Source organism: Gadus macrocephalus, chromosome 6, assembly GCF_031168955.1.
Source record: "Gadus macrocephalus chromosome 6, ASM3116895v1".
Lineage (NCBI taxonomy): Eukaryota > Metazoa > Chordata > Actinopteri > Gadiformes > Gadidae > Gadus > Gadus macrocephalus.
This window is the reverse complement of record NC_082387.1, coordinates 8,243,089-8,268,550: the sequence shown is the minus strand read 5'-3', so window position 1 is coordinate 8,268,550 and position 25,462 is coordinate 8,243,089. Positions and strand designations below refer to the sequence as shown.

General features: G+C 43.4%; 3 protein-coding genes across 5 annotated transcripts; 1 reads left to right on the top strand and 2 right to left on the bottom strand.

The window, feature by feature from the left end:
• Positions 1-1,082: 1,082 nt before the first annotated feature.
• LOC132459373 (zinc finger CW-type PWWP domain protein 2 homolog) lies at positions 1,083-7,860 on the bottom strand. The gene is made up of 6 exons (XM_060053861.1): positions 6,600-7,860; positions 6,148-6,347; positions 5,414-5,576; positions 5,095-5,218; positions 4,802-4,899; positions 1,083-3,706 (listed from the first exon to the last, which is right to left on the bottom strand). The coding sequence occupies exons 1-6, from the start codon at positions 6,759-6,761 to the stop codon at positions 3,566-3,568; spliced, it is 888 nt and encodes a 295-aa protein (XP_059909844.1). The 5' UTR covers positions 6,762-7,860; the 3' UTR covers positions 1,083-3,565.
• Positions 7,861-8,783: 923 nt separating this feature from the next.
• Positions 8,784-20,837, top strand: azi2 (5-azacytidine induced 2). Of its 3 annotated transcripts, XR_009526215.1 has the most exons (9): positions 8,784-8,959; positions 10,557-10,810; positions 11,449-11,565; positions 11,820-11,925; positions 12,713-12,846; positions 13,649-13,710; positions 14,789-14,913; positions 17,936-19,003; positions 19,035-20,837. XR_009526215.1 is itself a non-coding variant. In XM_060053858.1 (8 exons), exons 2-8 carry the CDS (start codon positions 10,592-10,594, stop codon positions 18,466-18,468), a joined length of 1,296 nt encoding a protein of 431 aa, XP_059909841.1. In that variant the 5' UTR covers positions 8,784-8,959; positions 10,557-10,591; the 3' UTR covers positions 18,469-20,837. The 3 variants fall into 3 exon arrangements, 2 of the variants coding, with proteins under 2 accessions (XP_059909841.1, XP_059909842.1); XM_060053858.1 differs by having other exon boundaries at positions 17,936-20,837; XM_060053859.1 differs by having other exon boundaries at positions 8,787-8,959; positions 11,820-11,919; positions 17,936-20,837.
• Positions 20,838-21,536: 699 nt separating this feature from the next.
• cmc1 (C-x(9)-C motif containing 1) lies at positions 21,537-25,158 on the bottom strand. Its single transcript, XM_060053860.1, has 4 exons — positions 24,991-25,158; positions 24,224-24,313; positions 22,356-22,446; positions 21,537-22,219 (listed from the first exon to the last, which is right to left on the bottom strand). The coding sequence occupies exons 1-4, from the start codon at positions 25,007-25,009 to the stop codon at positions 22,099-22,101; spliced, it is 321 nt and encodes a 106-aa protein (XP_059909843.1). The 5' UTR covers positions 25,010-25,158; the 3' UTR covers positions 21,537-22,098.
• Positions 25,159-25,462: the final 304 nt, after the last annotated feature.

Here is a 25,462-nt window from a genome sequence, read left to right as displayed (position 1 = left end):
ACCACCACTTCCGCTCAGCCACATCATCGCCTGGAGACGGCCTTAAAGTCAACATATTCCCGGAACCTGACGATTGTGGATTCTGACACAAAGATTCACAATGATTCACCCTATTCACAATAGAGAATAAAAGATAACCTTGTTAGAAATCAACATCAGGACTAAAACACAGGCTAAAAAACAAGGATGACCACAACATGCTCTCAGTCCATCGATGATAATTCAAAGCCTCTGTGTCTAAATGAATTGTTTGCACAATAAAAGATGCCTTTTTGTGTCAAAAAGTTCAGGGTTTTACTAAAGCTTGAATCTGCGTTATTGCAGTTGACCATCGGCTCTAAGGAACATCTGACTATTTTAACAATTTGGTTAAGGTTTCACGGCAGCGTTAAGTGGTACATGTAAGTATTTGGGTTGTGGGCAAAGATGCGTTATAAAATGCAGCTTATACAATGAATCGGCTTACTTGTGGCTTCATTTTACCGCTCCTCCGGCTTATGGAAAATGCAGCTTTATTTTAAAAAAAAATACGGTATGCTTGAGTGCTAAACATGCTTAGAGTATATATTCATACTGAACAAATGGATGTATTACTTTATTAATAATTCATAAACACAAAGATCGCTGTAAACTACTTCTGGAATCCAATTTGGCTTCAGTCTATGTAAATCGGTCTTTGATTATTATTCATTAAGTGGGAAATTCCCTTGTACACAGTCCAGGGAGTAAACCTGGCAAATAACCACTGCCCCTCTCTGGTGGAATTATGTAAAACCATGCACAATGTACAACATATTTCCTTACCCAAAACGTAAATGTTTTCGCATTCCTTGCTATAATGATGACCATTGAGGCTAAAACTAATACCGATCAGAAAAGTTCCCTTGACATGGGAAAATGGCAAGTGGAAAGTTGGGTTAAGAAATTAACTAGCAGTTAAAAAAACCGATGCGCAACTAGAAAAACTGGATAAGATACTATTCAATGAAATTTCGATTTTAAGATTAAACTCAATTATTTAATTTATGCATAATATTGCTATGGAATAAAATTAAATAAAAATTTAACGTTTTGATGTTTATTCAGAATAGAAGATAAAATGGGGTGTAACAATGTTTCTGACAATATTACAATGGGACAGGAAAACAATAACATTTAAAAAATGTAAATTACCCAGCCCAGCCCTAAAATCCAGACAGACAGGGTATGATGGCTCAGACTGGAATATAACAAGCACAAATCACTAATACACCACCAAAAAAGCCTCTCCAGAAATGTATGCCAGGAAACTGCTTGTACGTTGAGATCATGTGAAGGAGTACTTGAGTTATTTCAGTTTGGATAGGTTCAAAGTTGCCAAACTGTCAGAAGTGATTGTAGAACAGGCAACTGATTAATTGCCTCCAAAGAAACAGCCAGCCCTCCAGTTTTCTGGGTCCAGTCTTTTGTCATCAACATCCAATTACGTGGGCTGCAATGCATTAATAATTCATGCAGCGCTTTTGCAGACAAAAACATGACAATCAGCAGAGTCAATGAATAACTTGTGTCATCACCAGTACAGTGTATCACAAACTCGCAGCACTCCCGAAATCTCTGTAATCTCTCTGATTACCAGACTCAAGTATAAAGGTGCAGACACGCATGACTCAAGATTGTCAAAATGTGTGCGAAAATGTTATAAAAAACAAAGTCTCTCCACAGAATTTGCACCTTGAGATTAACATTCTAAATAGATAATAAATACGATAATTGAAACCGACTTTTCATAATGTAAAAACTACATTGTGCCGCCAAATTGATACCCATGTAAAACTAATTAGATTTTCAAGTGACCATTATTTCTCTAATATGTTGTCATAGCACTCACGCTTGCTAACCCATCCCCGGGTACGGCAAGCAAGCACTTCATTTGTGCACTCAACTGGCACATGCATAATAATGACCTCATTTGCATATATTATGCATGTTCATTTAGTATGTTGATGCTCAGTAAACCTCTGGCTTGGATCATTCAGCCAACACTATAATTGGCAGTATTGATGCTCTGACATTTGTTAATATATCAGTAGGTCTTGCTTGTTCACTTAACGACCAAACAACCGCTTTGATTCCTTCTGCTTTGGCAGGCCCTCAGCGTCTGTCTGTCTCCCAATTTCCCCCACATTTAAAATTCCATTAAAAACTGGGACGTCCACAGAGAGGATGTGCTGGTCGGGTCGCTGTGGAGAATGACTTTAAGGGACCTCCGGGTCCAAGCCATGTCAAGCATGGATGTAGCGCTTCCCAGTCAGCGTTCAACCATCAGGAGGTATGTGTGTCCCAGTTTAGCCTGGCCTGGGAGCAGCACCATCACCCTTGAGGCTAAAACTTATCCCGAGCAGAAAAGTTCCCCTGAGATGGGAAAATGGCAAGTGGAAAGTTGGGTTAGGAAATTAGGCGTATTAATTGGGGTTCGCTGGGTGGGTGGCCGCGTGCTGCGCAGGTACATGTTGTTTTTATTTCGAGCCCGACGTGGTAAATACAGAGAGCACGGAAAAGAGGAGGCAGGACAAGCTGTGAAAGCTTGTTTTTTTTGCAATCAAGAGTTTTTGGAGAAGATTACGGAGAACAGAGGCGAGACTAACAAGAAACAAGCGGGAGGCCGCGTCGCCACGCCAACCACTCCTGGTAATCAAACAGAGAGCTGGAGAGGTGTCTTTGGTCCCGTCGCCATGCCTTGCATGAGCACAGACACAGTATGATGGTGGTTCCCTGACCCCTTGACAATCCAATAGATTCCATTGTGTGAGGGATGACACAGAACAGAATGGAACAAACTGTACCATATTATGCAGAAGGATATTGTACCAAGTATGATCTGTTGACATTCCCCCGGTTGTAAAACATGATGACAAAATACCCTCTATATGATTCCTCTTAAGATTCTGGCAGCCTCTTGTTCATAGTGTTTTTTTTTTACTTAAATACTTAAATCCTAGCGTACCAAATCTGCAGTCTCACTGCAACGTTTGGTGGACAAAAGAGCTTGATCAAAAGGGAGATTTAGCGAGAATGGGTTATATTTGAAGTTTAAGTGCATGTTCCAGCGTTACTCATTGTCGGTCGATTTTTGCACAGTTCGCACAAAACCCATAAAGATGTGGTACATCTTGAACAGCATGGAAAATTTGGGCACCTGTGTAAACACATAACTACTTTTATTAACAATGAGATTTATAAACATATTTATAAACGAATTACATTTACAGCCAGAAGTCTATCAAGACATTTTCAGGTATTTAAATACCAATGCAAATATACACAATAGCAAAGGAACAAAAATAAAAAAATATTCAAATACCGTATTCATCAAATTAACAAAGTGGATCATGTCTCTGTTTAGCCTTTGGCGAACAAACAGTAATAAACAACAAAGAATAAAACAAAAAAAAGTAATTAAACGCAAATATAGCTTACCATAGAGCCAACTGACATTGCTCAACACAGCTGCCCTTTGGTTTGAGCCTCCCAATCATAACCTATGGATCTCCTCATTCGATCTGCCCCGGAGTCATCTGTCACGCTACAAGTTGCTTGGGCCAGGCTGTGAACCGAGGCTCCTCAGCTCCTCCGTGCTGGCTGCACTCTCAAACCTGAAGCCCTCGACGATCAAGGCATCGCCATCCTCCTCAATCCCGCCCTGACACAACCAGGAGCTCTGGTCCTGTTCAAAGAACACACAAGCCATTGGACCTGGCTGTGGGCTCACACGCCTGAGTGTGATTTGTACAGGATCGCTCATGCCTCATCGCAATGTACTGCTTTTATTGGACCACTGTTAACCAACAAATCGGCCAATCATCGAATCCAGATAATATAAACAACATGCGCAATGATGAAACAACATCGCCAGCTTTAATGCAAGATGTACCGAAGCATGCCCTTCAAACGTATGCAAGTAAGTGGAGCTGTGACAGCATCGCGCTCACAGAAGAGAATAGGAGTTTTCTGATGTAACTGATCACATTTCTGAAAGTCAATTGCAATCAAATGGAAACCTTTTTCCCTTTCTATCGCACCCGTTTGGAGCAGAACCTAAATGAGTAGGATTGGAATATCAGCACCTCAAGTAGATCTATTTTCCCTGATAATTAAAAACGTACTGCTGATGGAATGTACATAGACATAGACAGTACATAGACAGACACAATGTCCGTGCAGGCGTTGTCATTGTTTTTCTCACATTGATCTGATAAATTTAGAAAATTCAAATCTCATTTGGAAAACTTAATTTAGAGCTCCATCTAGTGTATGTTTGAAGTTCAACACATTTGAGTATTTCAGTCATTTCTGTACCCAATGTCAATGATGCATATATCATTTATTAAACCCTAGGCTTAAGATATGCAAGATACTGAAAAGGGCGACACTATTATACTGCTATAACCGGCACAATATATTACGTGAATTGATGTGCATATAAACTGCCTACGGAAAGGTCTCCATAAAAATCACCTCCACCTGACTTTGATCCCCAGCTAGTTCAGACACTGATTTACACACAGTGCGCGCTCACACAAACACTCTCCCACACAGACACACGCACAGACACACAGACACACAGAAAAACACACACATACATCCCGGCACCATCATTCGCAGTTTACTACTTTCAACAGGCTGTTTTAATTCAGATTTTTTCAGATTTTTTCAGATTTTCGTCCAATGTAATTAACAAGGTGCCCATTGCAGCTAAGTGAACACATTTGAACATGGAGGAGAGAAACACAGATCTATCTGCCCGGTTAGTGATTCATACCTTGCTGTGTTTTTGTTTCTGTCTGGAGCCGCCGTTTGAGTCAAATTGTTTTATCAGGTCCTCAATGTCCCACATCAGCTTCTCGGCTTTAATCAATACTGCAGCAAAACAAAAACAAAAATTGATATTTGCCAGTGGATTATGAATATCCTGGCCTAGATGCTGAGACGCCATTGTGACCACAAAAAATTCCAAGCAAGACAAGCACGACATGAACAGATTGTATGCTGAATGGCGATTTTTTCTTCTAAAGAATTGTACAGAACTTTAGAGGCAAGTTTTGCAGTACTTACAGTAATTTGGTTGGAAGTGACATAAGAGGAGTCTTTCCTCACATGACATGTTTTTGATTTGTCCAGCCTCCTGTATGGCAATATTACATGAATTCCTGTCAGTTTTCGTAAGTGCTCTCAAATCCTATCAATTGACCGGGAAAAATTTAGAAAACAACAACCGGTAAGTAACACTTTAAAGGGAGGAGAAATTAGCAAAAGTTTGCAAACGGTTGAGGTATAGGAAGTGCAAAGTGTTCATATGAATGCTGCCAGAGCTTGTTGAAAACGAATCCACTGGTAAATTAAATTAACAGAAGAGAATCACTCTATGAAGCACCTTCGCAGCAATGGATCGGTAGCTGCCTACACACTTGGCCATGGCCCAACATCTGCTGTGGGGGTTGCCCAGGAACTCAACATGGTAGCTGATCACATCTCCATCTCCATCCTGTTTCAAGTGCATCCCGTTGTCTGGGTCCGGGCTCAAGACAGCTGGCCACCTAAAAGCAGATGACAAGACATTCTTGGTAAAAGGTCTAACTAACTACAAATTCAACAAAATGACACATGGAAAAGTAAGTTCAAGTAAAAAATGTTTGCTTTGATAAATGAAATAAATCAACCAATGGATTGAAAAACTGTGACATTGTTCTTTGGAGAATTTTAACCTTGTGTAGCCTTTGCATCTATACAGTAGTTTGCAGGCCGGTCTGACCTCGTTATAAATACCCTTGTGTTTCAGTTTCACCTTGAAACAACAAACCATGAAACGTCCTTCTCTTGTTGGGTGTTTGAAGCCAAAAGTGAACAGCATATCGAGCTACACTTAGGTGAGGAGATGTTTTTAAAAAAGAACTCGGCAGCCTCACAGTAAGCTATGTTGAGAGAGCCATGCACATTTCTCAGTATTATATCTCATATGACCTCGCCCCATCCCCATTTGAATTTGACACGCATTGTGTTTTATCACTGTGTGCTCTGCTATAGTGCTAGATGCCTTTTTTTATATTTCATGATTCATGAAAAACAAAATCTATGAACTGTGAATACAAGGCTCTTTTATACACCTACCACGGCCATCCCCTGATCTTTGCAGACACAAGACTGCCTACAGGGATCTGTGAGTAAACATAATCCAAGCCATGCTTTTTGAGCAGGGAGACACTTGGTAGGAGCTGCTGGGGCGCCGCACATGAGCTGTACACCGGATCGGGGTTCATGCTGCAGAACCAGGACTGCTCTGTGCTCAGCCTCACACCAACATCGCTCAACTAAGGTGCAATGATAAACAAGGAGATGAGATAAGGAGCGTGAACATGGACACAAGTTTAAGATAAAGTGATTTTTGTGTCAACATTAGAAAAATTGTGTTTTGGATTTCCTATTTGAAATGATGAAGCTAACATAAGAATAAAACTGCTCATAGAATTTTTAAGAGCTGTTATCAGATATTCAGAACGTATATCAGAAAAAATAAGTGGTCAGCATATATACATTTTATACATAGAACATGTTTTAATCACCTGAGGAATTAGCCTCCATTTCAAACAGCGTGGTGTTACACACTGGACCCATAATTGATTCTCTTCCACATGTGAAGATTCGTTGTGACTCTTGTTCTTGGTGGTGCTGGGTGATTTACGCAGTCGAGTCCCCGGTACAACAGAGCTGGGGGGATGTGCCATCGTCAGTGCTCCTTGACTGCCCCCTATGTGACGATATGAAACACTGCAAATGAAAATATGTAAAATAAGGAATGTCAAAAATGTAACAACAATAATATGAACTGTCTATAATATAAAAAAAAATCTACAATACAAGCAACAAATCGTGTGAACTAAATTGGAATGGTCAAAATAATGAAGCTAACTTGGCTTAGCTTAACTAAATTTAAGCTGACTATCGAAACTACGGTAATTGCAAAATTAGATAACACCTAATTAGCAATGAGGTAAACAATTACACAAATTAAAATAAACACAAACCATTTAACGTTGGTGGGCTCTATGTGGTTGTGCTCCAAAATTCATCGTCAAACGACCATTAATATTTTTCCTAGACTTGAAAATGTTCAGACCGTCACGTGAAGAAGCACCACGCGACCACCAGTAGGCCTAAAGGTGCCACGCGACCACCAGCACCTCGAACTTGTAGCAACCTTGCCATCCGTGCCAACTGTGGGGTATTCCACGAACGGAGCTTTAACAAACACAGAGTTAACGCTGAACTCTAGGTTGATTGACCCTCTGCCAACTAAACCAGAGCTGTCGGTTCCACCGCACGGGTTATGCATTAGTTCAATCAACACGGGGTTGGTTAACACAATGGCGAAACGGGCCGCTTATTTCAATGAAATTGAAATCCAGGTTCTACTGGAGAGCTATGACGAGGAGAAGGACATTATCACAAGAAAAGGGAACGCTAAAGCCTCTGCAACCCGGAGAACCAAAGCCTGGCAGCGGATCGCTGACCGCGTAAATGCGTTAGTTACATGTCAAAAGCATGATCCTTAATATTTGAGCCAATCTATTAATATCCCAGTTAAGCAGTCTTAACGTTCCTACCACATAACCCTTTCTTCTAAAAAAAATATGCACTCCGATCATTCCGATGGCTCCCAAGCAGTCCAGTCAGCGGATCAAGTAAAAATGAAGTATAAAAACATACAAACTGGTAAGCTGTTCCCACCATCGTATTGGTATAAATTTAAATAAGCCCTTTTTTTAAGCCAATCGTGAAAAGGCCGACAGTCGGCGGACTGGATCTGGCCCTCAAATTGTCTTGACCCCGGTGGAGCAGCTGTGGCATGGAGGGGGTACCTGGAGGTACCTCCTCAGGGAGTCAGGGGCCATGTGAGGGTACTTCACTGGCTGAATGTAGGTTTTTGTGTTTTTCTTGTACTTTAGATTTTGTTTGTCTTCGAAGTAACACATGCACACCGTGTGCGTGCCACAGCGCAAATGTTCCAAATGTTTTTTTTTGGTAACTGGGTAGAAAACCTAAAAGTGACAATTCATCAACTTCACAGATCAAGATGGATTAGTGCTTGTAATGAAGCCGTCGGCTACGATCGAACATTCTCCAGTGGATGTAAGTCCGTTAGGACTATTTTATACTTTCTGTTGTAAGCGCCTCTCGGCATAGTAGGCCTACTCAGCCAATATTGCTCTTTGTATGATAGGAGGCCGATGAAAATCTTGGTCCGGACATGGATGGGTCATCTGAAAGAACTGAGACGTGCTCAGCATCTCCAACATTATAGATAAAACTCATTTTCAAAAATCGGAGGGCTACGCAAATAGTCTGGAGTGAATTGAGGCCACGTCCTCGATTGTTAGTGTTGGCTATGTAAGGCTGGAGAAGGCTATTTAAATATATTAAAGATTTGCCGGCTTTGTGGAATATCCCTCAACTGATCTCTTCACATCAAGTCGGGCCATGTTGTAAACTAGTTTTTTTTTTTATATAGGATTTATACTTTTCCATAAATTACCTCAAATGTTTAATTCTTTGGGTTTTTTTAGTAACATTCAACCGTTTTTTAAAGAGCGCCACACAAACATATACTACACATCTCATCTTTTAAGGAACATCCAACCCGTGTGAAAGATCGCCCCGCACACACGACACATCGCCTACTCCGTGCTTTTATTTTGAAGGCACTCAAACTCTGGCTCCCCCCGGAAGTTTATGTTTTCCCCTCACCTGTCAGCTCTGACACGGTGGTGGAAGTGTCGTCTGGCTTCCTTTGTTTTTCAACCCAGAGACGGATCGCCACTTCCCCCCCCCCCCCCGCCCCCCGACGGTGAAAACATCTATACCCATGCACGACAACACACAAATCGACGACGACGCGACACACACTCGACCGTAATCTGAGACGGTGAGTAGTGGTTCGACGGCGACCCGCGGCATCGGCGGTAGTAGCTTAGCCCTAGCCTCACCAGACGGCCACTAGCCAGTGTTGCCAGATTGGGCGGGAAATATGGCCCAATCTGGCAACACTGCCAGTGGCGAGCATTAGCCAACGGTCTAGGATAGATGTGATCACAACAGATCGATCACGGTGATCGGCTGCCTAACATGATCGACATGTCTGGGGTGTATCGTGTGTTGTCTTTGCTGTGTTGGGATGAATTTTTGTTTTGTGTGTTGGTGTGAGGGCTGTCAACAGAGTTGTTAACTGTCCTGTGTTAGCTTCGTAAATAACAAGAGAAACCTTCGTTGTTTACAAGGTTTCCCTGCCCTGGACGTTGTCTGGTTTTCCTATTTTGATTATTCCCCAGCTTTCCCTTGATTGTAACCCTGGTGGGTTGTGTTATTAACTCCTTGTTAGAGGATGCAGTCATCCGAGTGCTGTGTGTTGTCGGGTATCGTTCCTATGTTAGTTTCGTTTTGCAGCCCCTTCGTGGTCGGCGACGTTCACAGATCACCTGTAAGGGGTCGGACTGTCATTGACGTGTCAGGTGTTTGAATCGGTCTAAACACTTCCCTTTGTGGTTCACTCCATCGGTAACGGGGTATTTTATTTATAAAGTACGTCCTTTAAAAGTTGCTCGTCGTTTGCTGCATCATCGCCTGCTGACATCACCAGTCAGGTGCACCCTGTGACCCGCACCGGCGAGCCAAAGTCACTGTGGAGCATCATGTAATATTAACGCTTCTTGTGGTTCCTCATGTGCAATTCGATGTCAACCGACTAACGGGAAACTATTGAATATAATGGTGCACATGGAAGGCTCGTGCCTGCTTAGTGGACTTGCGTCCTTTAGAATCAGTAGATGTGACGTGACCGTGACGTAATACGATTGAGATATGAGGTGTCACGGTGTACCACATTGTTGAACAGATGCATGTTATACATGTGTTGTATATGCTATATTACCACATAGTTCAATGTCATTGGATTTATTTAACATGATTTAGAATACGGGATAATTATAGAGAGGTAGACTGTTGAATTTTGTGTAATTACTAATTATGGTGCCATAATACATTCGTATTAATAACGCTGTGCTATAAATATCCCATTTGCCTATTTGATGACCTCTTGTCAAAGATAAAGCTGCCATCTTGCCTTGCGCTATAACCACAACATTTGATTATATACCTCAAGGCCTTATCTAATTAACAGTTGGTGCAGTATGTTGAGTTTAATTTATAGTTCAAAGATAAAACTAGGAACGGGTGGTGCGGTTACATTTATCACAATAATTATGGGGAAAACACCATTCTTAACAATATAACAGAGTCATTACATTCAGGAATATGCACGTTAAAAAAAATGATGGATCAGACTCAAACAAGTCTTCTTCGTCATTGACGTTTTAAACCTCACATGTGTCAACAGGATATGACGATAAGTCCTCATCTTCATTTCACGATGACGACACAACACCGTTCAAAGATGACAATCTGCAATACTGAATCATTGTCAAGCCCCCTAACTAACTCTTCCCCTTCCCTCCCGTGCCTCGCAGCCCTGCCCTCTGCTGCCGTGCGGGCCTGTGCAGGCATGGAGCCCCTGACAGTAGACGATGACATCTGCATCCTCAAGCACGAGACGGCGTACGGCGTGGCCGGCGAGAGCCCCGTGTCGGTGTGCGCCGGCGACGAGTCGGTGGCGTCGCACTTCGCCCTGGTGACGGCCTACGAGGACATCAAGAAGCGCCTGAGGGACACTGAGAGGGAGAACACGCTGCTGAGGAAGAGGGTGAAGCAGCTGGAGGATAAGGTATGGGCGCCGAGGGGACGGTGGTGGTGGTGGTGGCGGGAGCAAGGGTGTCGTTTACATTTAAGCCATGAAACCTCACAAAAAGGTCACTTTAATTTCCATGGAATCCATCCCTAGTAAATGTATGCGTTGTGTTTGATGCAATGTTGTATTTACATTTACATTTACAGTTTGGGCATTATATGGAAACAATATATGGCTCTCGGTACAGTAAGGATGTTAATAGAACCAAGTGCCCAGCACTAACAATTGTGAGGTTAATCCATTCCCCCTATACAACAAAGATAGCTAGGATAAGAAGCTACACAATGCTAAGTACTATTATTAAGTGCAAGGACGTACAACATGCAATGTGGGGTAAGGGGGAAGCTATGCAGAGTTGAGGAGAACTCTAAACAAGTGAGTCGAGAGTCTTTGCGGTTGAAATGGCCAAACTGGAAGAACACATTTCATTTTTAGATTTTGGTTCTGTAACCTGAAATGGCACAAATCTTCCCACCCAGCCGTAATCATAAATGTCATAAAAAATCCAGCAAACACAGAAAATGAGCAAGACTCAACGCCATTGGGTTGATTATTCACTGTCTCATCCGGTCTGCATGTCCTGATATGGCCTGCGTCTGCTATCATGCGTTCAGCTCTTCAGGCCGGACGCCCCCCCAACCGAAGGCCCCCAGTACGTGAACAAGGCCTTCAGTGCTTACCGAGGCATCTACATCGAGAAGGAGGACCTGCAGCTGGAGCTCAACAAAGTGGTACAGACCGGTGCTTTGTGCTTTGACATCACACCCCACCCCACAGTGTGACCATGATGTGCAAATCTATATCTAATCAATGTACCGACTTTCATTTCCTCCCACTTTCATTTCCTCCCTCTCTTGCTCTCTCTGTTTCGCTCTCTCTGTCACTCTCGCTCTCGCTCTCTCTCTCTCTCCATCGCTCCCTCACTCTATCTCACTCTCTCTTACTCTCTCTCTCGCTCTCGATCTCTCTCTCTCTCCCACATCAGAAAAAGGAGCGGAGTGAGAGTGAGCGGCAGCTGAACGAGCAGCTCCAGGCCAGAGAGATGGAGCTGCTCCAGCTGAGGACAGAGATGGAGACCAGCCAAGGTACAGGTACAGCGCCTACGTCTACCGTGATCCACTGGAGCTTATTATCACTCTCAAAGGCATGCAATGGAATGGACAATAATAACTAGCGTTGTGCAAAAACAAAAATATAAAAAGCAGGAGCTGTTGAGCACCACTTAAAACGTCAATCAATAGAGAGAAAGGACAGGATGGATATATTGTATAGTGAGTTAGGCATGAAATAATGAACAAACTGACAGAAAACTAAAAGTTTATTCCACATTTGTTAATGTTATCTTTCGTTAATGTATACGTTATCAATATTTAAACCATTGGGGTCATGTGCAACTCTCTGCAAGTCCTTGGTTTATACACTAGGGGGCACATGGAGTATTTCATACCCAGGTAGTGTTGGATAACCACAGAGGCTGTCACACTGTTATCTGATGTGGTCTGAAAAGGACAAAGAAATGTTTTGCATGATCTTGAGTGGTGAAAACATTACCTTATCAACGCTAGCTCACCATGTGCCCTTTGACCTTTAACATTGTACATTAAAAATATGTTATCACATCCTCTTTTCGTTCCTCCTTTGCGTAAAAAAACAACTTTCTGTATATTTAGAAGAAAAACAGTTCTGCATATTCAAAATACCCAAACGAGTAACTTCACTGCAAAGCTCTAACAAAACCATCAGAGAGCTGTAATGATTTGTGTCGGGTATGTGGGCGCGTGCGTGTCTGTGTGCGCGCGTGCATGCGCTTGTGTTTGTCTGTGCGCGCTCCTGTGTGCCCGTGTGTGTATGTGTGTGCTAACCCCCTTTGGTGTCCAGTGATGAAGAGCCTGACCAGCCCCCAGGACTACTGGCAGGTGGAGGGGGCCAACAGCGAGCTGCAGATCCACAAGCTGCAGCTGGAGCTGGAGAGGGTGACGCTGGAGAACGGCAAGCTGCTGGAGCGCTACGGGGTGAGGCCCCCCCCCACGCTAGGGCCCACTGGGAGCCAATCAGATCAGGGCATTGGAACGGTGGGGCGGTAGAGGCGGGAAAGTCGTGAAACCTTGGAATCAGCATTGCAAAAACAAAATTCACCTTCATTTCCATGGAAAAGAACCCTAGTATGTTTTTGTGTTAACAGACACACTGTATGCGTTTTGTTTGATGCAATATTATATTTACATTTACAGTTAGGGCATTGTGTAGACGCTTTTAGACTTACAATAAGTACATTTGTCAGAAGAAAGAGAAATACTATATCACTGTCGGTACAGTACGGATGTTCATAGAACCAAGTGCCAAGCACTAACAATTGTTAGGTTAACCCATTCCCCCTATGCAACAAAGATAGCTAGGATAAGACGCTACAAACAAACTAAGTACTAATTTTAAGTGCAATGAAGTACGACATGCAATAAGTGCGTACATTAAGTACCAGGACATACAACATGCAGTACGTGCGTAAGAGGGGTGTCGGGCTCACTCTGAACAAGTGAGTCTTGGGTCAATATATGAATGAATGAATTGACAACCGTCCAGTAGGTGGCTGGTTTTCCCCTTTACCTTTCTCTCTCTTAATAACGCTCACAAAAACTGACCCAAATCCTGCCCTTTGTCTAGACTCCCAGCCCGTCTTATGATTGCTCAGAGATTGTCCCTCTCCCATATCCCATAACCCGTGTGTCCTGGAACTGTGCTGTTGAATTCACTCTACCGTTTTTTGGCTTTCGATTTTCCTCTGTGTTGAATGATGTCATTGTTCCCCTGACTCAGGAACCCCATGGCCTCAACGGACCGGACTCTGATCAGGACTCCGACGTGGCGTACAACATAAGGTTCTTGGAGCTAATGTTAATGATGACCCACCCTGGCGTCACAGTATGGCTTTAGGGAAACGTGTGCGTGAATGACAACTTAATGACAACGATAGGGAAAACATTAGACTGTGGCTCCCCTTACACTCAGGCCTTGAGGTGGACTCTTTCTCTTTAGCCACCGGGGGGTGATGCAGATTTGTTTTCACTTTGGCCAACCTTAATTGTAACTAAGATGTATTAGAAACATATGACTATAGGCACCAATAACAGTAACAATATGGGCTGTAAGGAGGTGATCAAGATGATCCAGTTAACAATTTCATTTCATTACATATTAATTTTTCTATCATAACTTGACACGCAATATAAATATCTGGCTATGATATAACAGTTTACCTTTTTTAGGTATGTCTGCCTGTGCTCCTTTTTTGTTGAGCAGCACACAACAAATTTTTTAACACATACGTTTCTCTCATCTCAATGTATGAAGTTGAGACACGATGTGAGTGAGATTCAGCATCATTACCAAAGATAGGTTTAAGGTGTTGTTTAAATGTCAATGTGAGCAAACCAAAACTTTTGATATTGTAACGTATTGTAATATTTGCAGTTTCTGTGTTTTTAGTTGCTTTTTATTTAATTTATTTTTATCTTTTCTTTTTATCAAACTGTCCTGAAATGTTGCGCTATTAATTTGAAAGAATAGGATATTCTTTACCATTATGTTGTGGACTCATCTTCGTTGCCTTAACAAATTCATAAGTCAATCATAGACAGAACATCATCTGTGTTTCAAACCGACCAATTAAAACACTTGACATTTCAGGGCAAATATTTACCCACCAATAAAGTTAGAACTAGTAAAGGAAGATGGTTTTACTGTCACAGCCAGTCCAAAGTATCATCCACTATAGACAAATGACAAATAATGGGAAACGTGACAAATGTACTTATTATAAGTCACTTTGGATAAAAGAGTGTAAAAATGCCCTAAATGTAAATCTAAATAGACAGGTTTACAGCGTTCCTGTCCAACACATACACAGAGCAGCACTTACTACCCTAAACACAACCCACTACCCTGTTGTTTCTCCAGGGAGAGGGGCATGCAGCAGATGTACCAGGTGCTGTGCGGTGAGATCTCCCGCCTCCACGCAGAACTCAAGCACCAATCACGGCTGGTCAGGCATCTCCGACCGCTGCTCAACGACAACCGAGAAGGTGAGTCCCGTGTCCCAGCATGCACCGCTCCAGTGAACACGCACAGATGCACAAAGACTCACACACACAGACAGAGAGACAGACAGAATCACACACACACACACACACACACACACACACACACACACACACACACACACACACACACACACTCTGCTACGTTTACTTCGGCACGTTGTAAAAAAATAAAATGACGTTATTGTACATAAAAAAACCTTATGAACCTGGTACCACCTTCTGTCTGCTGCCTTATTCCCTACTCCCTCCAACCTCAGAGATGGATGGGTGGTAGATGGTGTCATATCCTGTGACATTGCGGTCGATGCCGATATGTTTCTGCGATAGAAATGACTTGTATACAAACCGGTACTTGCAATTCATTATGAAACTCTGACATCACACCTCCTAAGTCATGCAAAGGCCACAGGAAACCCTTTGGCTGACTGCGCGATTATAATGTTGGACCCCAAACGTTTAAGGTTCAGCATATACATATGCTGTTCTCCTATACAGCCTCGTAGCATAATGGTCCCCCCCCCCCCCCAACCCCACCACAGGTGTCTTTCAGAATCATCGCTGCTTCTCTTAAAGGGAAGGAGCGCTAATTGCTTGTATGTGAGGGCTTATCTTTGAATACTTCTCTTTCGGGATATGATTGAAAGCCTTGGATGTACAATACTTTCTTATAATCTGCGTTTCGAGAAGCGTTGCATTGGGAGAAAATTAAGGAAGTGCAAACCCCCATCAATTGACTGAGATAGTCCCTTCAAAGTAGGGATAAGCCTTTTTCACGAAAGGAGATAAAAAAATAACATTCTTATTTTTATTCTATTCAATAATTGGGTAATCCTGTAATGCAGATGAGAGACAGACCTAGGAAAATAGGCACACGTGTGTGTGTGTGTGTGTGTGTTTTGAGAGAGAGGGCACAGCGGATTGAGGGGGAACAGAAGAAGAATATATATGTATATATAAATATATATATATATATATATATACAAATTTATTAATACCATGATAGTCTGCATCTTTATTCTTCCTATGTTCTTCCTTTTGAAATCACTTTGTATTCAAATCCTTGCCCCTAGGGACCCTCTCGGGGGGGGGGGGGGGGGGGGTGTGTGTGTGTGTGTGTGTGTGTCGGGGGGAGAATGTGTAAGGAAGAAACTCTCATTTAAACTTCATTATCCCCTCAAGATGATTTGGTAGCGAGGCAGCGGAGTGTGTGTGATTAGGCTATTTGTATGTGATTTGTATATGCACGTGTAAGGATACGCTTGATATGGGAACAGGGACCGGGGACGTCGCCTTTGCATTCTGATTGCTTTTGATCAGGGGTTTGTGTCATTTTGGGGAGGCTGACGTGGGGGCATTTTGTGTAGTCGGGTTTCTGTGGCTGAGGCTTCTGCAAATATGTCCTGTAGGCTAGGAGGATTGTGCGTGTGTGTGTGGGGGGGGGGGGGGGGGGGGGTGCTTCTCTGAGCGATTAGCATACACTGTTAAAATAATTTAATGTTCAACTTTGTTAAACACGGTGTAATGTTTAACATGAAAGAATTGTAGAAAGGGAAGGATTTTAAAGTTCATCTTAAAGGTGAACCTTCTTTTACGTGGAACACTTTTGTTTGTGGCAATATTTCTCCCCAATTCAATGCAATTATTCCAAATCATGGAGCTGAAAAGCCGGCAAATAAATCAGTTTAGCCAATCACAATAACGCAACTTTGTCCGAGCCATGGATACTGTACGTGTTGTAGGACATGGCCAAGGTAACAGCCTATTTGTGTTTCTCGCACAAAGTCCTCTCTCATCCATGATAGTAATCTACACTCCAGGACCTTTAATTATTTTGTTTATATGCTTATACGTAATCATGTTATATGTCGTATGTATGGAGATTAGAGTATGTCGCTTTCATCAAGGCGGCTTTTGTGTTATGGTTGCTTCACTGGTACATTAATACTATAGCAATACTATATTATTTTCTCTTGACATTTTGTTCGTTCATTTGATGATATCTTATCTAATTCCCAAATCCCATCAATTCCCATATGGATTTACATGTTTTTCATAATCAACATTTTGTGTTTCAATTTGAGTGTCATGGGGGACTTCTCTAGTTATACTGCATGTAGGTCTGTGAAAACACTGTTCTGAAAGAACTATTCTCACCCTCTCTCATCCCGTTTACGCAAGTCATAGAAAGCTAACATTGAGCCAAACTTGGAGTCCCCTTTTAATTTCTTCATCCAAAACACATATTAGAGTGCTAAAGTTGTCGTTACTGTTGTTGTTGTAATATTGCTAAATAGCCTCAAAATCCCCCAATTCAACCCCCATTAAAACCGTATCCTCCCTCATATTCTCTTTCGTTTCAGGGTCATTCCCAGCACACTATCCATAAAGGTACATGCCAGTGGGTTGATGTGTCAAGCCACGATGGTGATAGGGCCGTTCCGCTCCTCAGCTGTGGTCAAAACAAATACGGGTGGCATGTTGTTCTCCGGTTGGCTTGGTTTCCTTTGGTTTCCCTTTCCTTTCCTCCTCCTGTGAACTCTGACCTCGGTGTTCCTCAGGGAAGGGTGGTTCAGGGTTCTTCTTAAAACCGTCAAACTGCAACTGCATGTCCTTTGGGTGCCTGCCTACCCACACTACCTCCACCTTCCTGTGGGACCTGTCCTACCTAGATTGTTAAAGGTGACATATTATAACCCCGGGTGTGAGTGTGATTAGCCGTTACAAGCCGTTTGGAAAATCGGCCTCTTGTGAAATCAAAAGTGGGCGTGTCCACCTAGATGTGTGCTGGATAGAACAGTCTACCAGCCTACCCGGTGGACTGTCGCAAACGTCCGTCTATCCGTCATGCATCTAGGTGGACACGCCCACCTGGGATGTCGGAAGAGGCCGACTTTCCAAACGGTTGTGACGGCTGGTCCCACTCGCACCTGGGGGTGTAATATGTCCCCTTTAAAGCGTTCTGCGGTCCACCTGACTCCCTCTAACCGGGCTGCTGGGTCCACAGGTGCCTCCGCGCTCCCCATCCAGTGCCTGGACGACGTGGAGAAGAACAACAACAACCACCACCGCCGCCGCCAGCACCCCCCCCTGCTGCGGGTGTCCGTGCCTCACCCCCCCACCACCGCCTCCTCCGGCTCCAGCACCACCCCGGCCCTCGGGGCCCCGTCGGGCCCCCCGTTGCTGGACGGACTACGCGAGGACTGCTGGTACAACGGGCCGTGGCCCGGACGTCCCAGCGCGGCCCCCCCCACCGCAGCCGCCGCCGGCACCAACACCGCCGGGGGCGCCGGCCCCGGCTGCGAGGCCCCCCCGGAGAGTGGGGACCCCAGCTCCGTGCTGCTGCCCCCCCCGCCCCTCAACCAGGCCTCCCTGGACGACAGCTCCCGCTCCTTCCCCAGCCCCCCCAAGCCCAGCGATGCCCTGTTCTGGGAGGGGCACTCTGCCGCCTCCGCCGCCGCCTCCAGCTCCTCCTCCTCCTCCATAGGGAGCTGCACCCCGCGGAGCCCCCCCAACGCCGAGTGGGCCAAGCCCTACTGAGCCCCCCCCGAGGGACAGATGGGTGGGGCGAAGGAGAGGACGAGCGAACCATGGGATCCTTCGGCCCTGCCGCATAGCTACCACCTCACCTGCCTTACGATAAGAACAGTCCTCTTGACCAAACTGGATTGAACTGGATCCACTTTGCCGGATAGGGGCGCGGGGGGGGGGCTGTCATGAGTCACTGCCCTTAGAACATGGCTCCCCTTTGTGGTCGGTCTTTTCCCACCACGTCGGTTGGTGGGGAACACGTCTGACTTCTGACTGATAAAAAGAACGAAGAAACTGGGTGTTAGGTCTGCGCGTGCATTTTATGTTGCGTGTGTGTATGGGAGCCTCTAGTGTGTGTGTGTGTGTGTGTGTGTGTGTGTGTGTGTGTGTGTGTGTGTGTGTGTGTGTGTGTGTGTGTGTGTGTGTGTGTGTGTGTGTGTGTTAGTCCAGAATTAAGGGTGCTTCTAGTGTGTGTGCGTGCGTGTATGGGTGCCTCTAGTGTGCATGTGCAGCTGTGTTTGTGTGTGTATGTGTCTCTGTGTCTGTGTGTGGGTGCCTCTTGTGTGCGTGTGCAGCTCTGTGTGTGTATGGGTGCCTCTTGTGTGCGTGTGCAGCTCTGTGTGTGTGTATGGGTGCCTCTTGTGTGCACGTGCAGCTCTGCGCGGGGGCAACTCCTCGCCTGGCAGTGTCCACTCACCTAATAAATCTCGACAGGGCTCTACACGCCTCTCCATCCAACGAAGGATCTTATAATAGAGCTAGAACTTGTTTTTTTTTTTAACTATAAAAACTGTACTCTCTCTCTCCAATGTAAGTCTGTTTATATTGGACCGTTGTAAAGTAGAAAAGGGGGCGTGGCCTCCCGTGGTTGTTGGATGCCCATGTGAAGGATGTTTTGTTTGCGTACCGTGGTGGCTAATATACAGTAAACCTTTTTAAGGGAAGAGCTTCATTCCAAAGTGTAAGGAAGAATTGATTTATTTATTTTAATCTTTTTTTAATAGTTCCACACTTTTTTCACTAGCTGGATCAAGTCAAAAAAACGACCAAGGCATGTTCAGGCCAAAAAAAAACATGTTGTTTTTTTTGGGAACTATAATATGATTGACATGTTTGTTTTAACAGAAGCCTTTTTTTGTAATTTATTTGTAATTATTAGATAATAATCACCATGGTGGTCAATTTCATCAAAAAACTGGATGAATTTCAACTTCAACCTCACTGGTACCAAAAAAAAACGACAAATGTAAAAGAATTCCAACAATGGCTCAACTGTTTACACTTTCACACAATTCAACATCTCAAGTCTCCTGAATCTCATGCCACACATTTTACATAAATCTCTCAGCGCTGATGTGGAACACCATCATGTGCGCTGTGGTTTTATTTCTCTCTTCTTCTTTCGAGTGAAATTGTAACGGGGACGTTGAGACGCAAGGCCTGGGTATTTTAAAAGTTGTTTCGTGGTAGAAAACCTTACATATTTTGTGATCGTAACCGAAAAGTAAAAACGGTTGAACTTAATTCTTGAGTGTATTGAAGGGTTGTCATGCTGCACTGGATTGTTATCGCATTTATTTTATTTTGCTTTCTCAGTGCTCCCACAAACCTTTTCGCTGTTGTGTAATTACGAAAGTTCATCAAGTAAAACTGTGTTTTGAAAGAAATAAGAAAGAATCTGGAAAGCGCTTGTAATAAGCAAAACAATCCTCGGACACAATTGTATGTACACTGCAACACTGGAACGAACAAAAAACAGCCCATCAAGTGTGAATACCATGTGAAGCCTTCATGGGTAGTATAGAAGGACAAGGTTTCAGTCAGTATATAGGGGAACACACCACAAAAACGTATCGCAGTAAACTATATCAATGTATATGACAGGCTTTTTAAAGTATTTTTTATGGTTTTGTTTCATCCGCAAAGCCAGATTTATGTACTCCTCCAGACAAATTGATTTAGCCTAGCTGAACCACCAGCCCAACCACCCTCCAGATTTTCAGTGTGTTCAAGAGTCGTCTGCCTTTTTGGGGGTGGGGGAAGTGGTGGGCGTGGGGATGCCTGGTGAATATTCAACCTGTAAAGTAATGTGAGCCATGGCTTTGACACGGAGTGGGAGCGCGGAGCACACAAGTCTGTGGTTGTGAAAAGAGATTATCGTCTGCTTCTCCTTAGGTCCTCAACTCTGGTTTGTCACACGATCAATGATTCCTTGATTTTTAAAACGAAAAATGTTCTTTTACAGCTGCGGCAGTTTCATACTTCTGTGAACGATTTGCAAACCAAAATGCAATGTACAGTAGACATGGATTATATTTTAGAATTATTGCACTCAGACTGTTTGTAAATATGGCAAACTAAAAGAAGGAATGAATGAGTGTGACTGTGTCCCTTTTTTTTAGTTCTGAAATTAATTCCTGGGATGGTGTAATCATATCTGATTCAACGGCTTTCTGTTACATTAAACATATATTAGAAAACAATCGTCACAAATACGCTCTTTCTGAGCCACCTGCATGCTCTTTCATTATTTGGTTTCAGTCTATTGATTGACTGTCGACCCGTCAGAAATCAGGGAAACTGTCACACGCACATCTAAAAATAAGCTCTTATCGACGGGAGATGAAATGAGCCCAGCGCCTATATGATTACAGAGGCATCGGTATCGGCACATGAATTTGCCATTATTCTGGGGTTTTGTATGAATAATATGAATACGAATCAAAACATGTCATAGCCATAGGGTATTTTAAGGAGGAAAAAGAAATCACCTTGTGCATAATGACAAAATATCCATATGTTTGCATTCATATTTGAGAATTAGCACTTGGGTAAAATAACAGGCTATTTAGATTTTTCTTAAGATGGGAAGATGGTACATGTGATGGAAGGTTAATTAAACTTTGACAGTTCATCCTGATGAACTGAGGTGGTAATGTGAATTTAAGATAGTTTTATGAGTTAACTAACCTAGCACGGTTCAATCATTACCAAGCAAACCGCAATCCACGTTACCAGTCTGTTTAATTTAAAGGTGAACTGATTTTGTATGAAAAAAAAAAGGATGGTAAACAATGTATAAACAAACACAATTTAATGAAGTGGGTGAACATTTCTGTAATATTAACTTGACTGCAGGTATCAATATGCTGTCATTTTATTTAACAATTGTGCAGCAATGCACAAAAATGTTGCGACATTTTTGCACTTGAAAGCAAAAGCTGAGTCAATATAATAGATGCACACATAGATGGGTTACCCTACACATGTGAACTCATCAACTTAATGCCTTAAACCCTTAAACCCTTAACAGGCATAAAGGTCTTCAACCAACATGGGACATACTGATGTATCCAGCTATGTGTGGGTGGTGCAAGATCTTTACCAAAGATGGAGGCGCAAGGGCGCAGCACAGCTGAACCCCTTCATAGGAATCAAAGATATTATCAACATTGTTTTTAATCTTCACACTCCAAATGCCAGCGAAGCACATCATTTACGAGGCAAATGGCCCTCACTGAGCTCCGGATCAGAAGGGTCTCAGCGCCCTCCACGATGGCGCCGTGAGGCCCCGTCCGGTCTTCAGCCAACCCGCCCTGTTCCGTCCCCGTTCCTTCCCGTCCCCGGAGCGCGTCGGGCCTACATGCTCGCCGGGAGCTTCTGCGTCCTGTTCTTGGTGGCGATTCCCGTCCTCTGGAACTCCAGCTTCTCCTTGATGTACTCCTGCTTACACTTCTCAAAGAAGACTGGATCTCTGTAGCTGTCGGGAGTACATACAAACTCAAAATTATGTATTATTCTTTCTATAACGGTAACAAAAACAGCAAGGTGGTGGCTTGGAGTGGGCGTTGCACAATGTACACATATTATCTAAAACAAGCTTGCAAAACACTCACTAGACTGTCAGGCATTCCTTCAGGGCTGCGTTCTGCTCCCTGCATTTGAGCACCATCAGGAAGCCAGAGTCCTTGCAGCAGACGTTAAAGGCTGTAGGGGAGGAGGAGGGGGGGGTTTAGACAGCCATACCAAGACTGCAAACGGTTTGACTATGTTCATCATTGGCTCTGCAAAAATGCAAAGGCTAACAAATCATGAACAATTCCTCTCCGATGCTGTATATAGCACCTGCTTGTACATCTGGTCCACACTACGGAACGACACAAACCAAACTAAAATATGGGTTATGAATGATATAGACATATAGAAAACGTTTTTCTTTTATATTTATGAGATACTGCCGACATACCAAAAAAAACTGCTAATGCCGCACTCTTAATTTTTTAGTCCAATGTTGATCGTATCCCTTGATTGTTCCAAGCTGAAGAACCTGCTAAATAACATTCTGACCCTTGCCAAGAACAAACTGCATTACTTTCCTACACCACATCACATACCTCAGGGAGGTAAGAGGGGTCGCCTCTAACATGACGTTTATTAATTCCCAAAGCGCGGTCGTGGTGTCCCTGACCCAAGCAGGTCGCAGGGGACAGTAGACAGTCGTTACCCTCTTAGCCAGCGTTCTCTGAAAGACTTTGAATTAACCATGACCCACTACCCCCCCCCGCCCCCCAATCTCCGTCAACAAACCCCCCCCGAACCCCTCAAAGGAGCGTGTGCAAACCGCCACCCAACCGCCGTAATAATTACCTTTATTATCACCGTGGTTAATGCACACACACAGGAACGTGTGCACACGCGCACACACAAATCGTCAGGATGCGGACATTAACAAAAACCCATTTGGAGAGGCAGAGCAGTGAGACTAATCTAATCAACAAACACTTCAAGTCTCGGGGCACCGCTAGTAGCTGCACAGGGCAGGACTCTCGTCTCTGGACACACACACACACACACACACACACACACACACACACACACACACACACACACACACACACACACACACACACACACACTTAATTTAATCAGTTCACTCTTATCGCCCATAAAGGACACTATGATGTTATATTTCAGGATGAAAGGACGGCTTCGGTACGGTGTCATCTGAGCCTTCAGGTATTGCCATGTGCACATAAAGGTGCAGCCTGACAGTTTGGGAAGCAGTGGGGGGGGGGCCCACCTGACAGTGTTCTGCTCTGCACGCTACGAGGGACAGCCTGTCACAGGTCAGGTTTTATCCAGGCTACCTATTCTAGCCTACATTCAGGGACATGCAAGGAGAGGTAACAGGCCAGGTTTGTGTTGTTTTGTTCTGGGTTTAAATTTAAGTTTTAAATACTAAGGTTGATCTTACATCTGAAATATTTTTACAATTTTGATGACATGTATATATTTATTTATTTTTGATTGGGAAAATCAACTGATTTTGTCTGACAGAATCTAACAAACAAAGAGGAGCGATATGGGCTGTAGAGGTGAATCATCTAAGATTTCGCCTACTTCTGGGTCCAAGATCACTGCCAATGTGGCCAACTCAGAAAAGAGCCCTACCACTACTACCATAAGGTTTCTGTTAAATCTATAAAAAGAGCCACAGATAAATAAACTGTGCACCAAGACTATCATGATTCTAAAGCACTCCAATCAATCAAATACATCTAACAAGCATGACTTGGCTTCCCTTCAATGGTGCAACACATTCACAGACCTAGTGGTGCGGTACGATAACATGCCTAGTGGGACTTTTATATTGAAAAGCCAATTAAAATGGCCGATTTTGCAGGGTAAACAAATTCATATTTTTGCTATACACAATGAAATACACACCAAAACGTTAACTCCTCAAAACAATATGTATACACACCTTGGACTTTCTCATGGCAGAGCTCCTTGGCCTTCTCTCTCATCATCTTGGGGATCAGAACATCTGTCTCCACGTGCCTCAGTTTAGGCTCTGAAAACATAAAGTAGAGGACAACTCAGCCTCCTCCACATTATGGCAAAATGCGTCACAATGTGAATCCACGGAGCAGGTGAGATGTTACTAATTCATTAATCCATTCATTTAGTTGTAGGGCATCCAGCATTTGACTAATAAACACATTCACACACCGACGGCGATGTCAACCATGCACGTCGAAAGCCCGGCTCCTCAGGGGCAGTTAGGGTGAGGTGTCTTGCTGAAGGACACCTCAACACTCAGCTAGGAGGAGCGGGGGATCGAACTAGCAACCTTCCGATTACAAATCAACTCGCTCTGCCTTAAAAATATAAACCAGCTATTGAGAATCTCATCTCAGGAGGACGAAGCCCAGTCTAACTCCATTGGAGATGGTTACATTACTAATATTACTTGTCTTCTAGTCACACGCACCTCATGGCGAATATATCATAAAGTTAAGGGACAGATAGGACGCTGTATATATTCCTAATCGGCTATCATCGTCAGGATATCTCTGTCAACATTGAACAGGTCGGGTGCATGCCATGTCGGATATGTAACGTGAGGCATCGGTTATTCAATGTTTATGTTCTCCTGCCTCCGTGGAGGATCATCCAACCCACCAGTGTTAAACCCGCTGTCTATGCGAAAACATAGCAGGCGTTACTTAACACACACGATTACATTACCTGCTTGAACGGCTTCCATTGAGTATCGTTTTCTGTTTGCAGGTGTAGTCTGAAAGCAGGAGATGACAGAAAGCAATGTGACGACCGAAAATGACCTCCAAGACACGCGAAACACTTCCGCTACCGGAAGAAGAACGGTAATAAAACTACAACTCCCAGGTTCACCGCTGAGAGAGGCATACTGTCACTCAAAAGCCTTTTGTAACCTGTGGTTGTTGTTTTCTTGATTGCTCATCCTCTGTGCAATTAATTTTTTGTTGATAAATCCTGCCTACAATCTTTTATACATATATATACATATATATATATATATATAATCTATAAAAAATAGGCATATATATATATAATGTATATATTTATAATGCATATATATATATAAAATATGTATTTATACATTTCGTTGAAGAAATACATATATGAAGACAAAACATATTTGAACCACACGGTTGTATGTCAGGCTCACTACACTTGG